Below are 17,830 nucleotides of genomic sequence, written 5' to 3' on the forward strand. Positions count from 1 at the left end.
ACGGTGGCTAGCTGGGCAGTGCAAAACAAGAGGTCCGAATGGGTATAGGGTGTATGGAGTCTGAAGAACATAGGTGCTCCAGTGTTAAGACAGGTGAGACTGAGGTCAACCAAGAGGGCACCTCTGACATGTTCTTTAAGTGCCTCAAAGCGGATGTTGGCCATCAAAGTCGCCAAGCGGCAAATAGGGGGTGAGTGAGTTGACTAATAGAGTAAGTCTGCCCTGGTGACAGTAAATGACAGAGGTATGTAGACTTTACAAAGAGAAAAGGGGAAACAGAGGAGGAAAATATGGACTGCAACAGCTTGCAGCCGGATATTCAATGATGGTTTGGCTATGGACGTCATCTTGGATGAGCAGCACGATTCTCCCACGAGACAGAATGCCATCCTCTGACGGGGAGTGACGGAGGACAATTTTGTTTCTTGGAGGCAGAAAGCAATCAGAAGCTGCAATTCCAAGAGAGCAGTAATTCCTCCTTGTTGGATCTACCATGAACTTTGCATTGGAGAATGGAGGGAGGGAATTTGCTGCTCGGTAAGCTCGTATTTTGTTCACTTAACGAAAGTTCGGAAATGTTTCGAACGCATCTGGAAAACAAGGAAAACAGCATCAACTTGAGCGCCTTTCCATACACTGAACTGGATTTCATGGACGAACAGAACGAGCTGTCTCACGACATCTCTATAAGTGGAATCCAAGTTGATTTTCAGAGAGAAGATGTTCCTTCTCTGAAACCTAACAACACGTGAGCATAAAACATGTTCCATAATTCTACATCAGATTCGCTCAGATTATGAGCACCTCTGTCGGCCCTTCTTCAAAACGTGAATGACCTGCGCTTTTTCCCAATCGCTAGAAATACCACTTAGCCCCAGTAATCTACGACAAATACTGCTAAAAGAAAACAAAGACCTTTCAGACAATCTCTGTAGGGCCCAACAGGTGCCTCATCCGGCGACATTTCGACATCCTTGCGCCGATTGACAGGAGGAACTGCGTTATCTTTTCCGCTGTCAAACAGTTCTCAACTACCGGTACCGAATTCAGTATTTCGACCTTATCCCTGTCATCTTTTCTGGTGCCAGTATGTTCAATGAGGCCTGAACAGATAATTTCTACCTGCTTTATCACTTTACGTAACACCAGAACTTATCGGGATATTTACTCATATCATTTGGCAAAATTTTACTCAAATTCATTGAACGCTTCTCGCATCTTCCTCCTCACGTTCATTTTGGCTTCATTCACCTTTTGTTTGCCTTTTGCTCTAGTGTTAAAAATCTGTCCGGCCAAGTACTTATATGTGCTATTTATTTCTGTAGTATCTTTCAATGAGTTATTTATCTAACACGTTCTTAGCAATATAGTTCCATATTTAGTTAATATACCAGGTGATCAAAAAGTCAGTATAAATTTGAAAACTGAATAAATCACTGAATAATGTAGATAGAGAGGTACAAATTGACACACGTGCTTGGAATGACATGGGGTTCTTTAAGAACCAAAAAAAATACACAAGTTTAAAAAATGTTCGACAGACGGCACTTCATCTGATCAGAATAGCAATAATTAGCATAACAAAGTAAGACAAAGCAAAGATGATGTTCTTTACAGGAAATGCTCAATATGTCCACCATCATTCCTCAAAAATAGCTGTAGTCGAGGAATAATGTTGTGAACAGCACTGTAAACCATGTCCAGAGTTATGGCGAGGCATTGGCGTCGGATGTTGTCTTTCAGCATCTCTAGAGATGTCGGTCGATCACGATCCACTTGAGACTTCAGGTAACCCCAAAGCCAATAATAGCACGCACTGAGGTCTGGGGACCTTGGAGGCCAAGCATGACGAAAGTGGCGGCTGACCACACGATCACCACCAAACGACGCGAACGAGAGATCTTTCACGTGTGTAGCAATGTGGGGTGGAGCACCATCCTGCATAAACATCGTACGTTCCAGTAAGTGTTTATCAGCCAGGCTGGGGATGATGCGATTCTGTAACATATCGGCGTACCTCTCACCTGTCACGGTAGCAGTCACTGACGTTTTGCTGTCCAGTTCCATCTGTCTGACATTTTGTGAACTTTTTTTGTTACAATAAACCCCATGTCATTCCACGTATGTGTGTCAATTTTTACCCTTCTATCTACATTATTCCGTGGTTTATTAAGTTTTCAAATTTATACTGACTTTTTGATCACCCGGTACTTCGTTGAAAATATGGACCGGGCGATATTTTACATACGCTAGCGTTTGAAGTCTTCGGCAGAAGAATGAAGCGTTTCTATAAAGTGAATATCTAGTAAATTAATTACAAAAAGAATTCAGAAGGAGATCAACACATACATGATAAAAATTACAATACCTGAATTTTAACATCAACATAAAATCAAATGACTTTGGCTGATGCGATTGTAATAAGCTTCTAACAGCATGTCATGTGATAGGCAGCAGTCAGGGAGTTTTGTGAACCTGATGATTCTGTATTTGACGTTTAACAATATCAGAATGCTTCAAAGCACAAGACTATACTTACACTGTACAGACATTCAACGCTATCTGAAGGTAATACACCACATAATGGTGCGTCAGTGTACAGTGGTAGAGAGGCGCGGGGGTTGGATACTGGTTACGTGTGCCCAAAGTTAGGTTTTATATCGTGATCAGACCAGGAACGTTTTTGTTCCCATGGACTACTTACAGTAAATAACTTCGAGAAATGTCGGGGTAGTTCATTTAACAACACTATGGTCATAGGATACAGGGCGAGGCAGCTAAGATAAACTATCCTAAATACATCCAGAATAAGTAAATGTTGGGCATTTCTAAAGTCTATGAACATTTTAAAATAACGGTATAGGAAAATGGATAAACATAACATATGGAAAAGTACATAAAGACAAATTCGTAAAGTTTGTTTCTGAACATGGCGCCAGCACGTTAGTTAGGAAAACTACCGTCAGTGGCGCCATCGTGCAAAGCTGCTGAAAATGGCAGCTAAATACGTAAAGAAAGTATTTGTGCACTAGAATTACCTCATTGCCAATCAGCTTTTCATAGCAAGTTTCACAAGACACCACCTGTTTACAACAGCATAGCGTAATGTTACATGAAATTTGAGGAAGATGGTTTTTTGTGGGATGCAAAACGTTTGGAGTGACCGGGCGTGTCAGAATAGACAGTGTCCACGTGTCGAGCTAGTGCAGAATCGAATATCCTTCAGCCTAGAGTGTGGAAAATTCTACATTAGCGATTAAAAGTGAAGCCTCATAAATGGCATACGATAAATTGGTTTGTCTGCAGTTCTGCATTGCTATGCAGAACCAAAATTACGACTACAAAAGCAGTTAATCTTCCATGGCAAAGGTACTTTCCATCTTTCCGAAACGTCAACCGACAAACAAACACAACTTAACACGTGGGATTCTGAGACAGATAACACTTTTCGTGCCATGTCCAATAAGGTTGGTTGGTTTGTTTGTTTAAAAGGGGGGAAAGGGACTAAACTGCGAGTCCCTGGTTCCCAGTAGAACAATTACCTGAGGGAAAGAAGAAAAAGACGACGTACGGCACAATAACAGGAGAAATGAAAAACCAGGACAGAAGGACAACAGACATTACAATGGACAAAACAGGACAAGAAAACCACAAACAAACGCAAGAAACAGGGAGAGGAGATTAAAAACAAGAAAGAAGATTACCATGGTTGGTTGACGATGAGAATAAAAGAGGAGAAGCCAGCTACTCTTCAACACATTATAACCTCCACCCTAAAAGCAATAGAGTGGAGGACACAGAGGGACAAATGACATGCACTAAAACTCAGATCAAATGATAAAACCAACCCTCACGAATAAAACGTAAAACTAAAGCTGCTGTTGAGGCACTGTCACCCAAAACCGAAGGTATGGTGCTGGAAAAGTTAAACGTCCGCCGCAAAGCGGCGGAAAGTGAGCAGCCCGGCAAAGGGTGGACGACGGTCCTCGTGACAGAGGAGGTAACTATGTGTGACCCACGTATTGCCAATGCAGAGTCGACAAAGGACAACTGACTCCATAGGAGAAGGCTGCAGGGAAGACTTCCACACATTCACAGTATCCTTAATGACACGCAGTTTGTTGAGCACACTGTTTTGCCACTCCCTCTCCCAAATACAAAAACCTTGTGGTTTAAGACAGAATGCAGGCCAGTTTCAGAGATGCCAATCTCCAGGAGATCCGCAGAGCCTGCTTGGCCAGCATGTCAGCAAGTTCGTTGCCTGGTATTCCGACGTGTCCTAGGGTCCACACAAACACCACTGAGCGACTGGAACATTCCAGGGCAGAGATGAACTCCTGGATAATCGCTACCAAAGAATGCCAAGGATAGCGTGTAAGCTGCTCATGGAATCAGGAAAGAGAAAAACGGCTCACCAGAACAGGAACAGATGTACTGAAGAGCACGAGAAGACCACAAGCTCTGCAGTAAATACACTGCAACCATCAGGCAAGGAATGTTGTTCAATATCGCCTATGTGAACAAAGGCGAAGTCAACATTACCATCAGCCATTGAGCCGCTGGTGGAAACCACTTCAGAGCCTCGGAACACTTCAAGAATCGTGAGGAAGTGATAGCAGAGAGCCAGAGGTTTAACGGAGTCCTTAAGGACATGTGAAATATCCAGGGAAAGCTTCGGCTTACAGTTACACCAGAGGTGTACATGAATGGAGCTCGAGGAGAGGTGGTGAAGGGAAGGATTCCTCCCACCTATGTGGGAGATGAACTGCCGTGGTTGCGGAAAGAAGACAGTAATAAGCATGTTGAGGAGAGCTATGAATGTGTGCAATGTAACTATCGAGCCACTGGGCACATCTGATCTTAAATGGAGAGATCCAACAGTACGCTTGTCACCAGACTTGTCAAAGCTCACCAGCAGGATTAGCTGAGCGGTCTAAGGTGCTGCAGTCATGGACTGTGCGGCTGGTCCTGGCAGAGGTTCGAGTCCTCCCTCGGGCAAGGGTGTGTGTGTGTGTGTGTGTGTGTGTGTGTGTGTGTGTGTGTGTGTGTGTGTGTGTGTGTGTCCTTAGGATAATTTAGGCTAAGTAGGGTGTAAGCTTAGGGACTGATGACCTTAGCAGTTAAGTCGCATAAGATTTCACACCCATTTGAACATTTTGTCTTAAAGCTCCTGTCACTAGTCAAACTCCGCGATGGTGAAACGGGTCGAGCAAATGGAATGCTAAGGACGCCGTTGAACCATAAATCACACTCCCATAGTCAAGGCGGGATTGAACAACAGCTCTGTAGAGTCGCAGCGGTGTAGAGCGATCTGTATCCCAGTTGGTGTTGCTCAGGCAGCAGAGGGCATTGAGGTGCTGCCAACACTGCCATTTAAGCTGACGTCGATGAGAAAGCCAAGTCAAACGAGTGTCGAAAACCAGACCTACGAATAGACGTCTCCATTACAGTGAGTGGGTCGTCATTAAGGTAAAGTTCTGGTTCCAGATGAATGGTACGACGCCGACAGAAATGCAACACATGTCTTCATGGCAGAAAACTGGAAACCATTGGCTACAGCCCATGACAGACTCGTGGATGGCTCCCTGCAGATGACGCTCAGCAACACCAGTACTGGAGCAGCAGTACGAAATGCAGAAGTCGTCTGCATACAGAGAAGGTGAGACAGAGGGACCGACAGCTGCTGCTAGACCATTAATGGACACTAAAAATGGAGAGACTCAATACAGAGCCCTGCGGGACTCCGTTCTCCTTGATATGGATGCAACTATGGGAGGCACAAACCTGGACATGGAAAGTGTGGAGTGACAGGAAGTTTTGGATAAAAACCGGGAGTGGGCCTATGGAGACCCCAATCATACAATGTGGCAAGAATATGAAGTTGCTAAGTCGTAAATCAAAAAAGATGGCAACCAGGTGTTAGCATCTGGAAAAGGCGGTTCAGATGGCAGGTTCGAGGGACGCAAGGTTAACAGTGGTAAGGCAACCCTGGTGGAAGCCACCTTGACATGGAGCCAGTAGGCCACGTGACTTAAGGACCCAACCCCACTGCTGACACACCATACATTCTAGCAGCTTACGAAGAATGTTGGTGAGGCCTATAGGCCAATAGGTTTCCACATCAAGTGGGTTTTTACCAGGTTTCAGCACCAGAATGATAGTGCTCTCCCACCATGGTGATGGAAAGATGCCATTGCACCAGATCCGGTTGAAGATGATGCGAATATGTCACTTGTAGTCAGATGAGAGATTTTTAATCATTTGGCTGTGGATCTGATCAGGCCCAGGAGCTGTCAGAGCAATGTGCAAGGGCACTGAGGAGCTCCAACTCTGTAAATGGGGCGTTATAGGATTCACTGTGCCGTGTAGTGAAAGAGGACTTTCCCTTATAGCCACAGTTTGAAAAAGGGAAAGGCCCCGGCAAAGCCCCGCGTTTGCATCGGTAGATAACACGTCATTTATGTTAACACTGGGAACGCCTGTGGGGGTCTGGTACCTGAAAACAAGTTTGATCTTTCCCCAGATTTTGGAAGGTGACCTATGGCACCCAATGGTCGACACTTATTTCTGCCAACACTCCTGCTTCCGTCGTTTGTTAAGCTAGCGAATGCGGGCACGGAGCTGTTTAAAGGCTACGAGGTTCTCTAGCAAAGGGTGCCGCTTATGCCACTGTAGAGCTCACCGCTGCTACTTTATTGCTTCAGAGACTTCCGGCGACCACCAATGGACTACCTTGTGCTAGGGGCACCCTGAGGAGTGAAGAATCGCGTTTTCTGCAGCAGAACAAATGTTGTAGTCACCTGCTCAACCATGACAACAATGTTACTGTGTGGGAGAGACTCAACGTTGACAGCAGAGGTGAAAGTTTCCCACTTTGTTTAAGGACCATCTGGGTAGGCGTCCATGGGCCTGACAGAAGGGCAGTGGCAGGAAGATGGGGAAGTGGTCACCACCACACAGGTCATCATGTGTTCTCCAGTGGATAGATGGGAGAAGCCCTGAGCTGCAAATTGATAAATCAATGGCCAAGTAACTACCATGAGCCACACTGAAATGTGTGGTGGTCCCAGTATTTAAGAGGCAGAGGTCGAACTGAGATAGTGAAGTTTCGACATATCTGCCTCTGTCAGTAAGCACAGTGCGATCCCACAACGGATTATGGGCATTGAAATCTCCCAAAAGTAGGAAATATTTAGGGAGTTGATCAATCAGTGCAGATATACATTCAGGGGTACTACACCATTTGGAGGTATACAGTGCAGACAGTTATTTCCTGTGTCGTCCTTATTTTGGCTCAGGTTCACTACAGACTAAGTTTATTACATAAACGCAAACTCCACCTGACACTATTATAGTCGCTACATTTCCTGTAATACCACTTATAGCCACAGAGTGCAGGGCTCCACATTATCAGGAACCAGGTTTCCTGGAGATCAATGCAGATAGCAGATGTAAAACTTAACAGTTGCTGTAGCTCTGCCAGGTGGTGGAAAAATCCGCCGCAATTCCACTGGAGGATGTTGTCATCGTGAGACTGGGAAGCCATGGCACATTCATTCAGTGAGGCAGTTTGCACCTCAGAGTCACCTGCTGCCACCGACTTATTGCCTGAGTAGGGTATTTCCACTGTGTCTGAGGGTCTTGCGAGTTCTAGGTCCTCAACGGATGCCAGAATCTGCACCCCATCCTCAGACGCAGAGCTTAAGGAAGCGGTGGTGTGGGTGCCACCACAATTTCATTGGTCTTAGCGGGCTTATTTTTGGGCTTCTCTCGCTGCTCCTTGGGTTTCCATGGCTGGGAGAGCTTCACTGGCTCAATCTCCAGGGCTGAGGATGAGTGTGAAGCCCTACAACCAGCTGCTCTTCAGCCACTGGCAGGTGTCATCTTTCCCACTAGCAGAAACCTGGAATGGGAGTGACCCAAGGGTCCCCTTCCTAGCGAGAGGAGCCGAAGAAGACTTATGCTTCTCTGGCTTAGAGCTGGGGATGGACATCACCGATGGTTGGGGGCTTGTTGCTGTCACAGTAGGTGGTGTGGGAGCAACAGGGTGGGAAATGCCCCTACCATCAAGGGGGCAGTCGTAGTTTCCAGCTCAGAGGTTACGGGGGTTGGCAGAGATGATGGTGCCAGAACTGATGTATCGGCAGTGTAAGGCTGTCATATGCACAGGATGCAGGCATTCAAATTCTCTCTTAGCCTCAGTGTAAGTTAGTCGGTCCAGGGTCTTGCACTCCATAATTTTCCTTTCTTTCTGGAGATTACTGCAGTCTGGCGAGCAAGGTGAATGGTGCTCTCCGCAGTTGACATAGATGGGAAAGCAGGGCACATTTGAGTATTGGGATATGATGGGCGTCCACAATCTCGACATGTGATTCTGGAAGTACAGCGGGAAGACATGTTGCCAAACTCCCAGCAATTAAAGCACCACATCAGGGGAGGAATATAGGGCTTTACATCACAGCGGTAGATTATCATGTTACCCTTCTAGGGTAATGTATAACCCGCTAAGGCCAAGATGAAGGCACCAGTGGCAACCTGATTATCCTTTGAACCTTGGTGAACACGCTGGACGAAATGTAAACCTCGCTGCTCTAAATTGGCTCATCATCCGACTGCAAAAGAAGGTCCCTGTGAAATATGATACCTTGGATCCTACTGAAGCTCTTATGGGGCATGATGGTTACAGAAAAATCCCCCAGCATGTCACATGCGAGTAACGCCTGTGACTGGGCAGAGGATGCTGTTTGGATCAAGACTGACCCTGATCTCATTTTGGATCAATCCTTCATCACCCTGAACTTATCCTCTAAATGCTCAACAAAAAACTTAGGCTTTGTCGTCATGAAAAATTCCCCATCAGCTCTCGAACATACAATGTACCAGTGCGAACAGGAACTGCTGCCACCCTTAGCCTGACGTTCCTCAAATGGTGTGGCCAGGGAGGGGAACATGGGGAACGATTTGAGGTCGTACTTCAGTGCACTGAATTGAGCTTGTGATCACTTTGAGACTGCTGGTGGTGAAACAACAGCAAGAGATGATGGACTACGCTCCATCGCATGTCATCCGCCCTAATGCCACCCACTCCAACCAGAGGCCCTCCCCATGGACGCCACCCTGCTGCAGCCACCTGCAGAATGACCACTGACGGGATTCCCGATGCCCCATGGAGATGGGCATCTACCCCTTGGCATAGGTGGGGAGGTAACGGCGCAGGCATCAGCAGAACAATCCCTGTGTAGTCAGGAAGCTACAACCAACAGGGTACAAGGTGGTCGCACCACAATGGACCGGCTACTGTGCTGAATATCAGGTGTGAAGAAGTCCATGGTCATTGTCGACACAGAAAGCGACACTGCATAGTGCATGGTGGAAAACGCACCCAAAAGGTGTCCTCACTCAAAAGATGAAGAATGAGCGGGACTGAAAAGCGACGATGAGAAAGTGGGCTAAAGATCTCAATGCATGATGGACACGATGCACCATGTAAGACGTCCTTCCCCAATTGGCTCGCTCTCTGCAAAAATTTTGAAATATGGAAGTCAAACACTACAGGGACCATCACAAAGGCTGAAACGTGTGAAAACTCCTTGTAGTCGCCTCGTACGACAGGCAGAAATACCTCTGGCCTATTCTTACCCCTGGACCCACAAGAAGGGCACATCTAGCGCAACTGGAAACTAATTACTCTGTATAACGAGTTGGTATTTGATATATTTTTTCTGTGACACTGGAAACGGGCCTCCAAGGAGGCCGTAAGATGTGTGGAACTTCATCAAATAATAACAAGATAACAATGTTTCACATCACTACCCCGATATAAAGTGAATAGGTCCAATACACATGTGACATTACGTACTAACATTATCTCAGCTACATATGCCTTCCGAACAGTTGTGCAAAATTCACTTGGTATTGATTCTAGCCCATTACTCTGAAGTCAACGAAACTTAAAAACGAGAATCATCTCTACAGCAATGGGTTGGTATCTCAGCGGTACAGTTGTACATAATTTATTAATACATTTTTACAACACTAACTGAATAGCGAAAGTTTCATTTCCATTGCAGCTTCGGGAAACTGAACATTTTCAAAAACCATATGCTAATTTTTTGGTCCAGTAACCGAATGGATCAGAAAGCTAGTTTTCCCTCATTTACAGGCATACTCTGCAAAACGCTTTCAACTCCATGAGAGTTGGCACACTTCCGACTATACGAGGTGCATTCAAGTTCTAAGGCCTCCGATTTCTTTTCTCCGGACTGGAAAGAGATAGAAACATGCGCATTGTTTTAAAATGAGGCCGCGTTCACTGTCAACACGTCCCAGAGATGGCAGCACCGTACGGCAGATGGAATTTTACCGCCAGCGGCGAGAATGAGAACTGTTTTAAATACTTAAAATGGCGACGTTTCCCTTACTTGAACAGCGTGCAATCATTCGTTTTCTGAATTTGCGTGGTGTGAAACCAATTGAAATTCATCGACAGTCGAAAGTGCGTTCGTGGGTGCGACAGTTTAATGGAGGCAGAACATCGTGTGACAACAAACCGAAACAACCTCGGGCTCGCACAAGCCGGTCTGATGACATGATCGAGAAAGTGGAGAGAACTGTTTTAGGGGATCGCCGAATGACTGTTGCACAGATCGCCTCCAGAGTTGGCATTTCTGTGGGTTCTGTGCACACATAGCTGCCCGTGTGGCATGTTGCCAAGCAATGTTGATGCGTAACGACAGCAAGAATGGGACTTTCTTTTCGTCGGTTGGGACAATGGATGAGACGTGGATGCCATTTTTCAATCCAGAAACAAAGCACCAGTCAGCTCAATGGAAGCACACAGATTCACCGCCACCAAAAAAATTTCGAGTAACCGCCAGTGCTGAAAAAATGGTGTCCATGTTCTGGGACAGCGAGGGCGTAATCCTTATCCACTGCGTTCCAAAGGGCACTACGGTAACAGGGGCATCCCACGAAAATGTTTTGAAGAACAAATTCCTTCCTGCACTGCAAAAAAAAACGACGGGGAAGGGCTGCGCGTGTGCTGTTTCACCAAGACAACGCACCCGCACATCTAGCTAACGTTACTCAACAGTTTCTTCGTGATAACTTTGAAGTGATTCCTCATGCTCCCTACTCACCTGACCTGGCTCCTAGTGACTTTTGGCTTTTTGCAACAATGAAAGACACTCTCCGTGGCCGCACATTCACCAGCAGTGCTGCTATTGCCTCAGCGATTTTCCAGTGGTCAAAACAGACTCTAAAGAAGCCTTCGCCGCTGCCATGGAATCATGGCGTCAGCGTTGTGAAAAATGTGTACGTCTGCAGGGCGATTACGTCGAGAAGTAACGCCAGTTTCATCGATTTCGGGTGAGTAGTTAATTCAAAAAAAAAATAAAATCGGAGGACTTAGAACTTGAATGCACCTCGTAGCACACAGAGTTTATATATACTCCATTCGCGCTCGGCGTGCGGAAAGAATGACTGCTTAAATGCTTCTGTGCACGCTGTAGTTAGTCTGTTTTGTCTTCGTGGTCCCTGTGGATGTAGAGGCTGTAGAATATTCCTGTATCAATCACTTAATACTACGTAAGCCGGTTCCTCTATAGAAGACACCAGAGACAGTGTACTGAGCAGGCGTTCGGTGGCGCAACGGATAGCGCATACGGCTGTAAACAATGAGGTCACATGTTGGAACCTTTGAAGGGTCATATACTTGTAAAAGTTTTACACGGAATATGAATATAGCGTTAGCAATAACTAGTTGTAGCAGTTGTTTCGATGGTGGGATGTATTGTATATAGCTGCACATTAATCTTGGTCTGGGAAATGTGCAGCTGAGGATAAATGCATCTACTTTGTTTACAAACAATGACCTTTTTTGGAAAGCATTGCTAGTATTGAAGATATCACCACACTCCCGCAATAAAATAAGGTGTAGGACGATGAGGTTTTGTATGCGCAGCGATATAAAGCATCTGCAACATGCAAGCAAGAAACGTAGGAGCTGTGCTGATTTGAGTGCAAACTAACGTCAGTATCTGAAGTTGACTTGACTTCATCTTATGTAAGATTAAACTTCAAAAGCTTAAACAATAAGGATTCTAGCTGGACAGTATGAAGATAAAGGCATTGTTTCTAATGAAGTAAAAAGTCTGTTCACAAACTAGAAAATATCTTTTGGAAAAAGATGAGAGTGAACAGCTACTGCAAATGTAATAGCATGTAAACGCCAAGGAAAACAATAACACTGTTTTCAATCGGTGCTGTGAAGTTCTGCAATTCTGATTTGGTTTTCATATGGAAGTACTGTCGATTTGTTTTATAAATAAGCTAAAATATTGTTGCAGGCTAGATTCGAATCAGGGACTTATGGATATCATTATTTAATGATCTACAGTTCATCGCTCTATCAATCGAGCTGCCAATAATGTGCAAAGAAGTGGGTATAAAGATAATTTAGTTAAGTTCGTCGACTGACGCTACGCTCCTTTGTAACAGTGAGAAAGCGTATCTCGGAGGTGATTTGATGTTAACTTCAGAGAGCAAAACATTTTCCAATTAAGTAAGAGAACTTTGGCATCGACTTTGTATCATTTTGCCGCACTTTCTCATTCTCTGAAACACTGAAAAACAATTTTCCAAGTGTTTTATGCTGGTATTCTTGCAGCGTGGTACTACATACCATTTGTAAGTCATTTTCCGAAATAAAAAAAGTCCAAAACAAGACATCACTGTAGATTAGCTTTATGACAGTAGGAGCGGCGAGCTAGCTAGTGACATAGTATGACTCGAATGGAGCTTTTAAGCGGGCTTTCAAATTATTTGAATTTCATATCCGTTTTTATAAAACGAGTGTTTTGTAGGCACCTCCTTTGTAAACTGACTGCATTTTCCCAGCATCCTATTAATGAACTTATCTGCTAACTGCTCACTAGTCAACTGAACGTATGTGATCATTCAAATTCATCTCCACACTGATTGTTACACCCAAGTATTTGTTAGGAGTTGACTAATTTCAACTGGGATTGTGTTATTGTAGTCATAGGATATTACGAGGGTGGTCTGGGTAAATTTTCGTGAAAGACAAACATTTTTCATGTGTCTTCATGGTTGGTAAGCACAGAGGTGTGGCTCAGTGGTTAACACACTGGGACTCGCGTTCTTGAGGATGACTGTTCAAACCCACGTGCGGTCATTTTGGTTAGAATTTTCCGTGCTTTTCCTAAAACCTTCAGGAAAATAACGGGGCGTTTCCTTCGAAAGGGCACGCCCGATTTTCTTCCCCATTCTTCCCGAATCCGAGCTTGTGCTCCATCTGTAATCATCTCGTTGAAGGGACGTCAAACAATCTCCTCCGGCTGGTAAGCCTGAATATTCTAAGGATCGTATAAAGAATTTCAACAGTGTACAGCGCACGGCTCATTGTTGACAGCCACCTAAATTAGCGTGTCTTTTGCAATTGAAAATAAGGAAAAACCGCGCTTCGTGCTGTTACTAAACATTTTCATTTTAATGGAAAGACTACCATACAAATCAAAAGAACTGGATGAAGTTCTCGCGGGCTCTGCACCATCATTGAAGACTATTTACTTTTCGACTAATGAATTTGAACGAGATCGGACAAGCACCGAAAACGCAGCGCGTCCCGGCCGTCCAACTGAGGTACCACAAGGAAACCATTGACAAAACTCCATGATGCTGTAATGCAAGATCGCCGAATGAAGATTCGTTAGACTGCTGAGACTGTAGACATCTCAAGCGGGCTGGTGCGTAATATCGTGCACGGAGAATTGGCTATGAAGTCGAACAAAAGCGCACCTGGCACGACATGTCAACGCAATGGTTTCGCGGCGTTTAAATGCAATCCGCAAAATTTTCTGCGCCGATTTGTGACTATTGATGAAACTTGGATTCATCATTACACACTATATCCAAAACGGCAGTCAAACCAATGGACCAAGGCTGGTGAAAGCGCATCAAAGATGGCACAGAATTTTGTGGGCTGGTAAAGTGATGACCACTTTTTTTTTTGGGATTCCCAAGGAATAATCCTTATAGATTACTTGGAAAAAGGCAGAACCACAACTGGACCTTATTATGCTTCATTGTTAAATCTTTAGAAGTCTGTGTTGACTGAAAATACCAAAGTTGGCATGCAAACAGTGCTCTCGCACTAGCATAATGAAAGTGCCTTCTTCCTGTGCCCTAACGTCAAACTTTGGCTTGCTGGAAAGAAATTCTGCTCTGTTTTATATTTCAGAATGTTTAAAGTAAGATACCAATCTGCGTTATTTTGAAATCTTACCAAAGTCTTACCGGATATTTATGCAGTTTTTTATAACCTCCTGCAAGAGCCCGAGGTAACTGTTCGTATTATTATACGATTACAACGAAAGATGAATTATATCGCAAGATTTTCACTGCTCTCGATGAAAAAATTATTTTTATATATATTCCATCAGCGAATTCCTGGGCGACTCAGTGTTTGGAGGCAAGTGGTCAGTGGTCAATGTCGACAGTTCAGTTAGTAGCCTCTGCTCTAGACCGCCATGGCCAGCTCAGCTGCCTACAAGCTGTTCGTGCGCTTGGGTAGTACAAGGTGCTAGGGAACATGACGGAAGGAAATGACTTAAAGAATTTATGAAGTACGGTACTGACACCTCGATGACCAGCATCGGAAATTATCACAGTAAACACAATATTTACAACATATGGGTTTGTGATCACTGATTTCACGATGACAGCAAGACAACCTTAAAAAAAAGTACCGAATATCACAGAGTTAGTAAGTTGGCCTACGGTGAAATTGGAGTAATTATATTGCGATTTGGTTTATTGCACCTACATTTAATGTTTCTCTGATAGAAACTAACACTTCCAGAATACACACATCTTATCTTTGTAAAAGTATCATACAACTAATCTGTTCAGACAACCGGCTAAAAAATTTGTTTTGCCGTCACGAAAAGTATATTCCAGGCAGCTATCGAAGTTACACAGTGTGCAGCTGGAAAAATTGTTGGAAAAGACTAACAAATTACAGTTGATTATTTTGCAATATTTTAGATCACTGGTAATGCTGATTCTTTTAAAAATTTCAGTTTTTCGAATTAAATGTGTGTTACAAAACTCGGCCTTCAGTAAAACAAAATGTATATTTGTTTCTATTTACTCAAGCACGTTTCGACGCCTATGTGTCACCTTCTGTAGACTTCCATTTATTTTCCTAAAAGTACTGTGCAATTTTCATGACTGCTATTCTACTTTAAGCCTAAAAACGATAACACGTTCATTTTTTGATTGTTCGCGTGAAAATTACATTAGTTGTGAAAGTGAATTTACACATCAGCTAGTTTCTATGCCTTTTTTTTAGTTTGACAGACTCATTTGCAAAGTAATCACAAGAAATTGTTTACAAATCTACTTCCACAATTAATAGCTTTCAAGTGAATAATTAAAAATTTAAAAATGCAGTTGTGATTTTTAGGTCAAACAGCAAAACAACCACGAAACCTACATAATATTTTTACAAAAATTAATAGACTCTCAGAAAATGACAGGTGTTGAAGTATGGCCGGGCGAGCAGAAAAATAAACACATTGTATTTTGCAGAAGCAGAAGTTTAAAAACGCAAATTTATGTTATTACGACAATAGAAGGTACACGAATAAATGTTAAGGTATCGATTTACGCTCACGAAGTACGCAAGTACGGAAAAAAGCACAAAAGTTGCAAGGATTAAATGAGGAGCATCGATAGAGGATCTAGCTAAATCTGACACCAGCACTATTTTTGGCGTCCTACCTCTTACAAAGCAGCAGAATCGCAGGTGATTGCAATGCTCAACAGTTTGAAGTACGTACTATTTGGTATGTCAACAGTGAATAAGGCCTACCTGGTTCTGCATGTGAGAGGGGCTGGAATAGTTACAGGATTCAAAGAGATCATTTCGCGAAAATCCACATACAAGAAGTTGTTGACGTGTTATTGCCTCTGTTCTCTCCGCTTCATGAATGTACTCTCTTTCAGTTTTTGATAGATAACATTCATGCTAGATGCAGAAAAATAAATTTAGATCGGAAACTGAAGAAGCAACATGCAGATAAGGGCGTTCCCAGCGACTGGCTGAGATAAAAGAACAAGGTTGGGAATTAACCTCACCATTAAAAATTCCTGGGTCCGCTCTTGCTAGAAGATCATCTTTTCAAAATTTATGCTCCGATTGTTTTTAACAATAAATTATTTTCCTACTCATTTTACAACTCTTGCATCTTTTATAAAGTGTTATTGCCATTTGTTTGACGCTTACTATAAAACTTATTATCATACGCCGCTAAGTAGCTTAATGTTTACAGCTCGCAGTACAAAAGAAATTGTTTCTTTTATTGCTGTTTCATATCCCTGCACGGGCTAGGCTGCTCCTGGCTAGTAGCACTGGATTTGTCGTTATTCAGTACAATACTTCGAAGACGTGCCCGTTAAACAATTGTACTGAGAATGAATTAAAAAAGACATTTGATGGTTACAACACGCTTGCATTATACAGATGCTCAGTTCATTTAAATGCGCCTGTCCCGCGAAATTAGATTTCTTCACGGAACTGCTCAAGGTGCGACTTTCATATAAAATTCGTTTACACTCGACGTGAGGGAATTCGGAATCGCGTTCCGTGTTATCAGAAAAGGACAGGCTAACAAATTGCAACAATTGCCAGGCACTACGAGCTACTTCGGTACCAAAGTTGATATAATACACTTAAGGCGTACAGGCAAACGACACGACGTCATGCCTCGCATGACGATTGGAGCACAGCGTCTGTACTCACCGACATATGCGCACACTGCACCGCTACGTGCGCACATGGTGAGAGCCGAACGATAACTGCGCCGAGCTGTCTCCTTCGGCCTCGTGATGTCATGTCTGCCCCTCCACTGCCACGCCGGTACCTGTCCCAATCCGGAGCTTGAGCGCACAGGGAAGGATGGCAGCTGCTAATTTTCCCCATGTCTGCCACACCGCCATTTTCACTGCATAACTGTGCATTGTTTATATTTTAGGCGCGTGATTTTTTTTTTTTTTAGCTCTGTATTCCTTCGTCCGTAATCGGCAGAAGTCGGAAGGCCCCGGGAAAGCAGCGTAACTGCTTCAGCAATTGCCAACCTTTGCATTTTAAAGTCTACTTCTGAACAGTAATAACCACTGCGCGATTGTTGAACGCTATGTTTTCGATTCATTCTTCCTTAAGAATGCAAGTATGCGTAACTTTCAAAGGTAATTTCGGCTTAGACGATATGAAACATTAAAGCGCATGTCAGCACTTAATTTAAGTCTCCAAAGGTGCAACACGCGGCATCATTAATCGCGTAAGCGAGAAAAAGCTTAGAAAACTTTTGAAATTATGTTTAAAGTTTGTTGGAAGTCACTAAGTGCTCTGATTATCAAACACTGGATGAGTATATTCTGGATAATTAGCACCCCGTTTTAAGCGAAAGCTAGTTTTTCACGCGTCTCAATGTTCACGACGTTATATGTGGCTGCCGCATCGCGATTGTGAAGTGGGGCCACGGCAATAAGTTTTTGCAGCCTGACGATAATTTATGGATTTGTAGTTTTAGCTTGACGATGCCCACTATGGACAAACGGTAGTTACTGTTATTCTGAAGAAGGGTGGGTTATCCCGACTGAAATCCCGATTAAAATTAAAATTAATATTTATACAGTTGCTGACTGGGCCGAGAAATGTTGAAGATATTTAAATATATACTGGTGTCCAAAATTAAAGCAACAAACGGAAATTTTGCAAGGTCTCGTTTATTTTGCCACTAAACAG

The 17,830-nt window shown here is 43.7% G+C and overlaps 1 protein-coding gene across 1 annotated transcript in view; it reads right to left on the reverse strand.

Annotated features, from left to right (window-relative positions):
• The window catches only part of LOC126326208 (von Willebrand factor C and EGF domain-containing protein-like), a 147,147-nt gene extending 130,188 nt beyond the window's left edge, over nucleotides 1-16,959 (reverse strand). Inside the window, exon 1 of the mRNA XM_049995593.1 lies at nucleotides 16,826-16,959. Coding sequence (XP_049851550.1) covers nucleotides 16,826-16,862 — 37 coding nt within the window. The 5' untranslated portion in view covers nucleotides 16,863-16,959. The remainder of the gene's footprint in view (nucleotides 1-16,825) is intronic.
• Nucleotides 16,960-17,830: the final 871 nt, after the last annotated feature.

The sequence above is a fragment of the Schistocerca gregaria genome, chromosome 2, assembly GCF_023897955.1.
Source record: "Schistocerca gregaria isolate iqSchGreg1 chromosome 2, iqSchGreg1.2, whole genome shotgun sequence".
Taxonomy (NCBI): domain Eukaryota; kingdom Metazoa; phylum Arthropoda; class Insecta; order Orthoptera; family Acrididae; genus Schistocerca; species Schistocerca gregaria.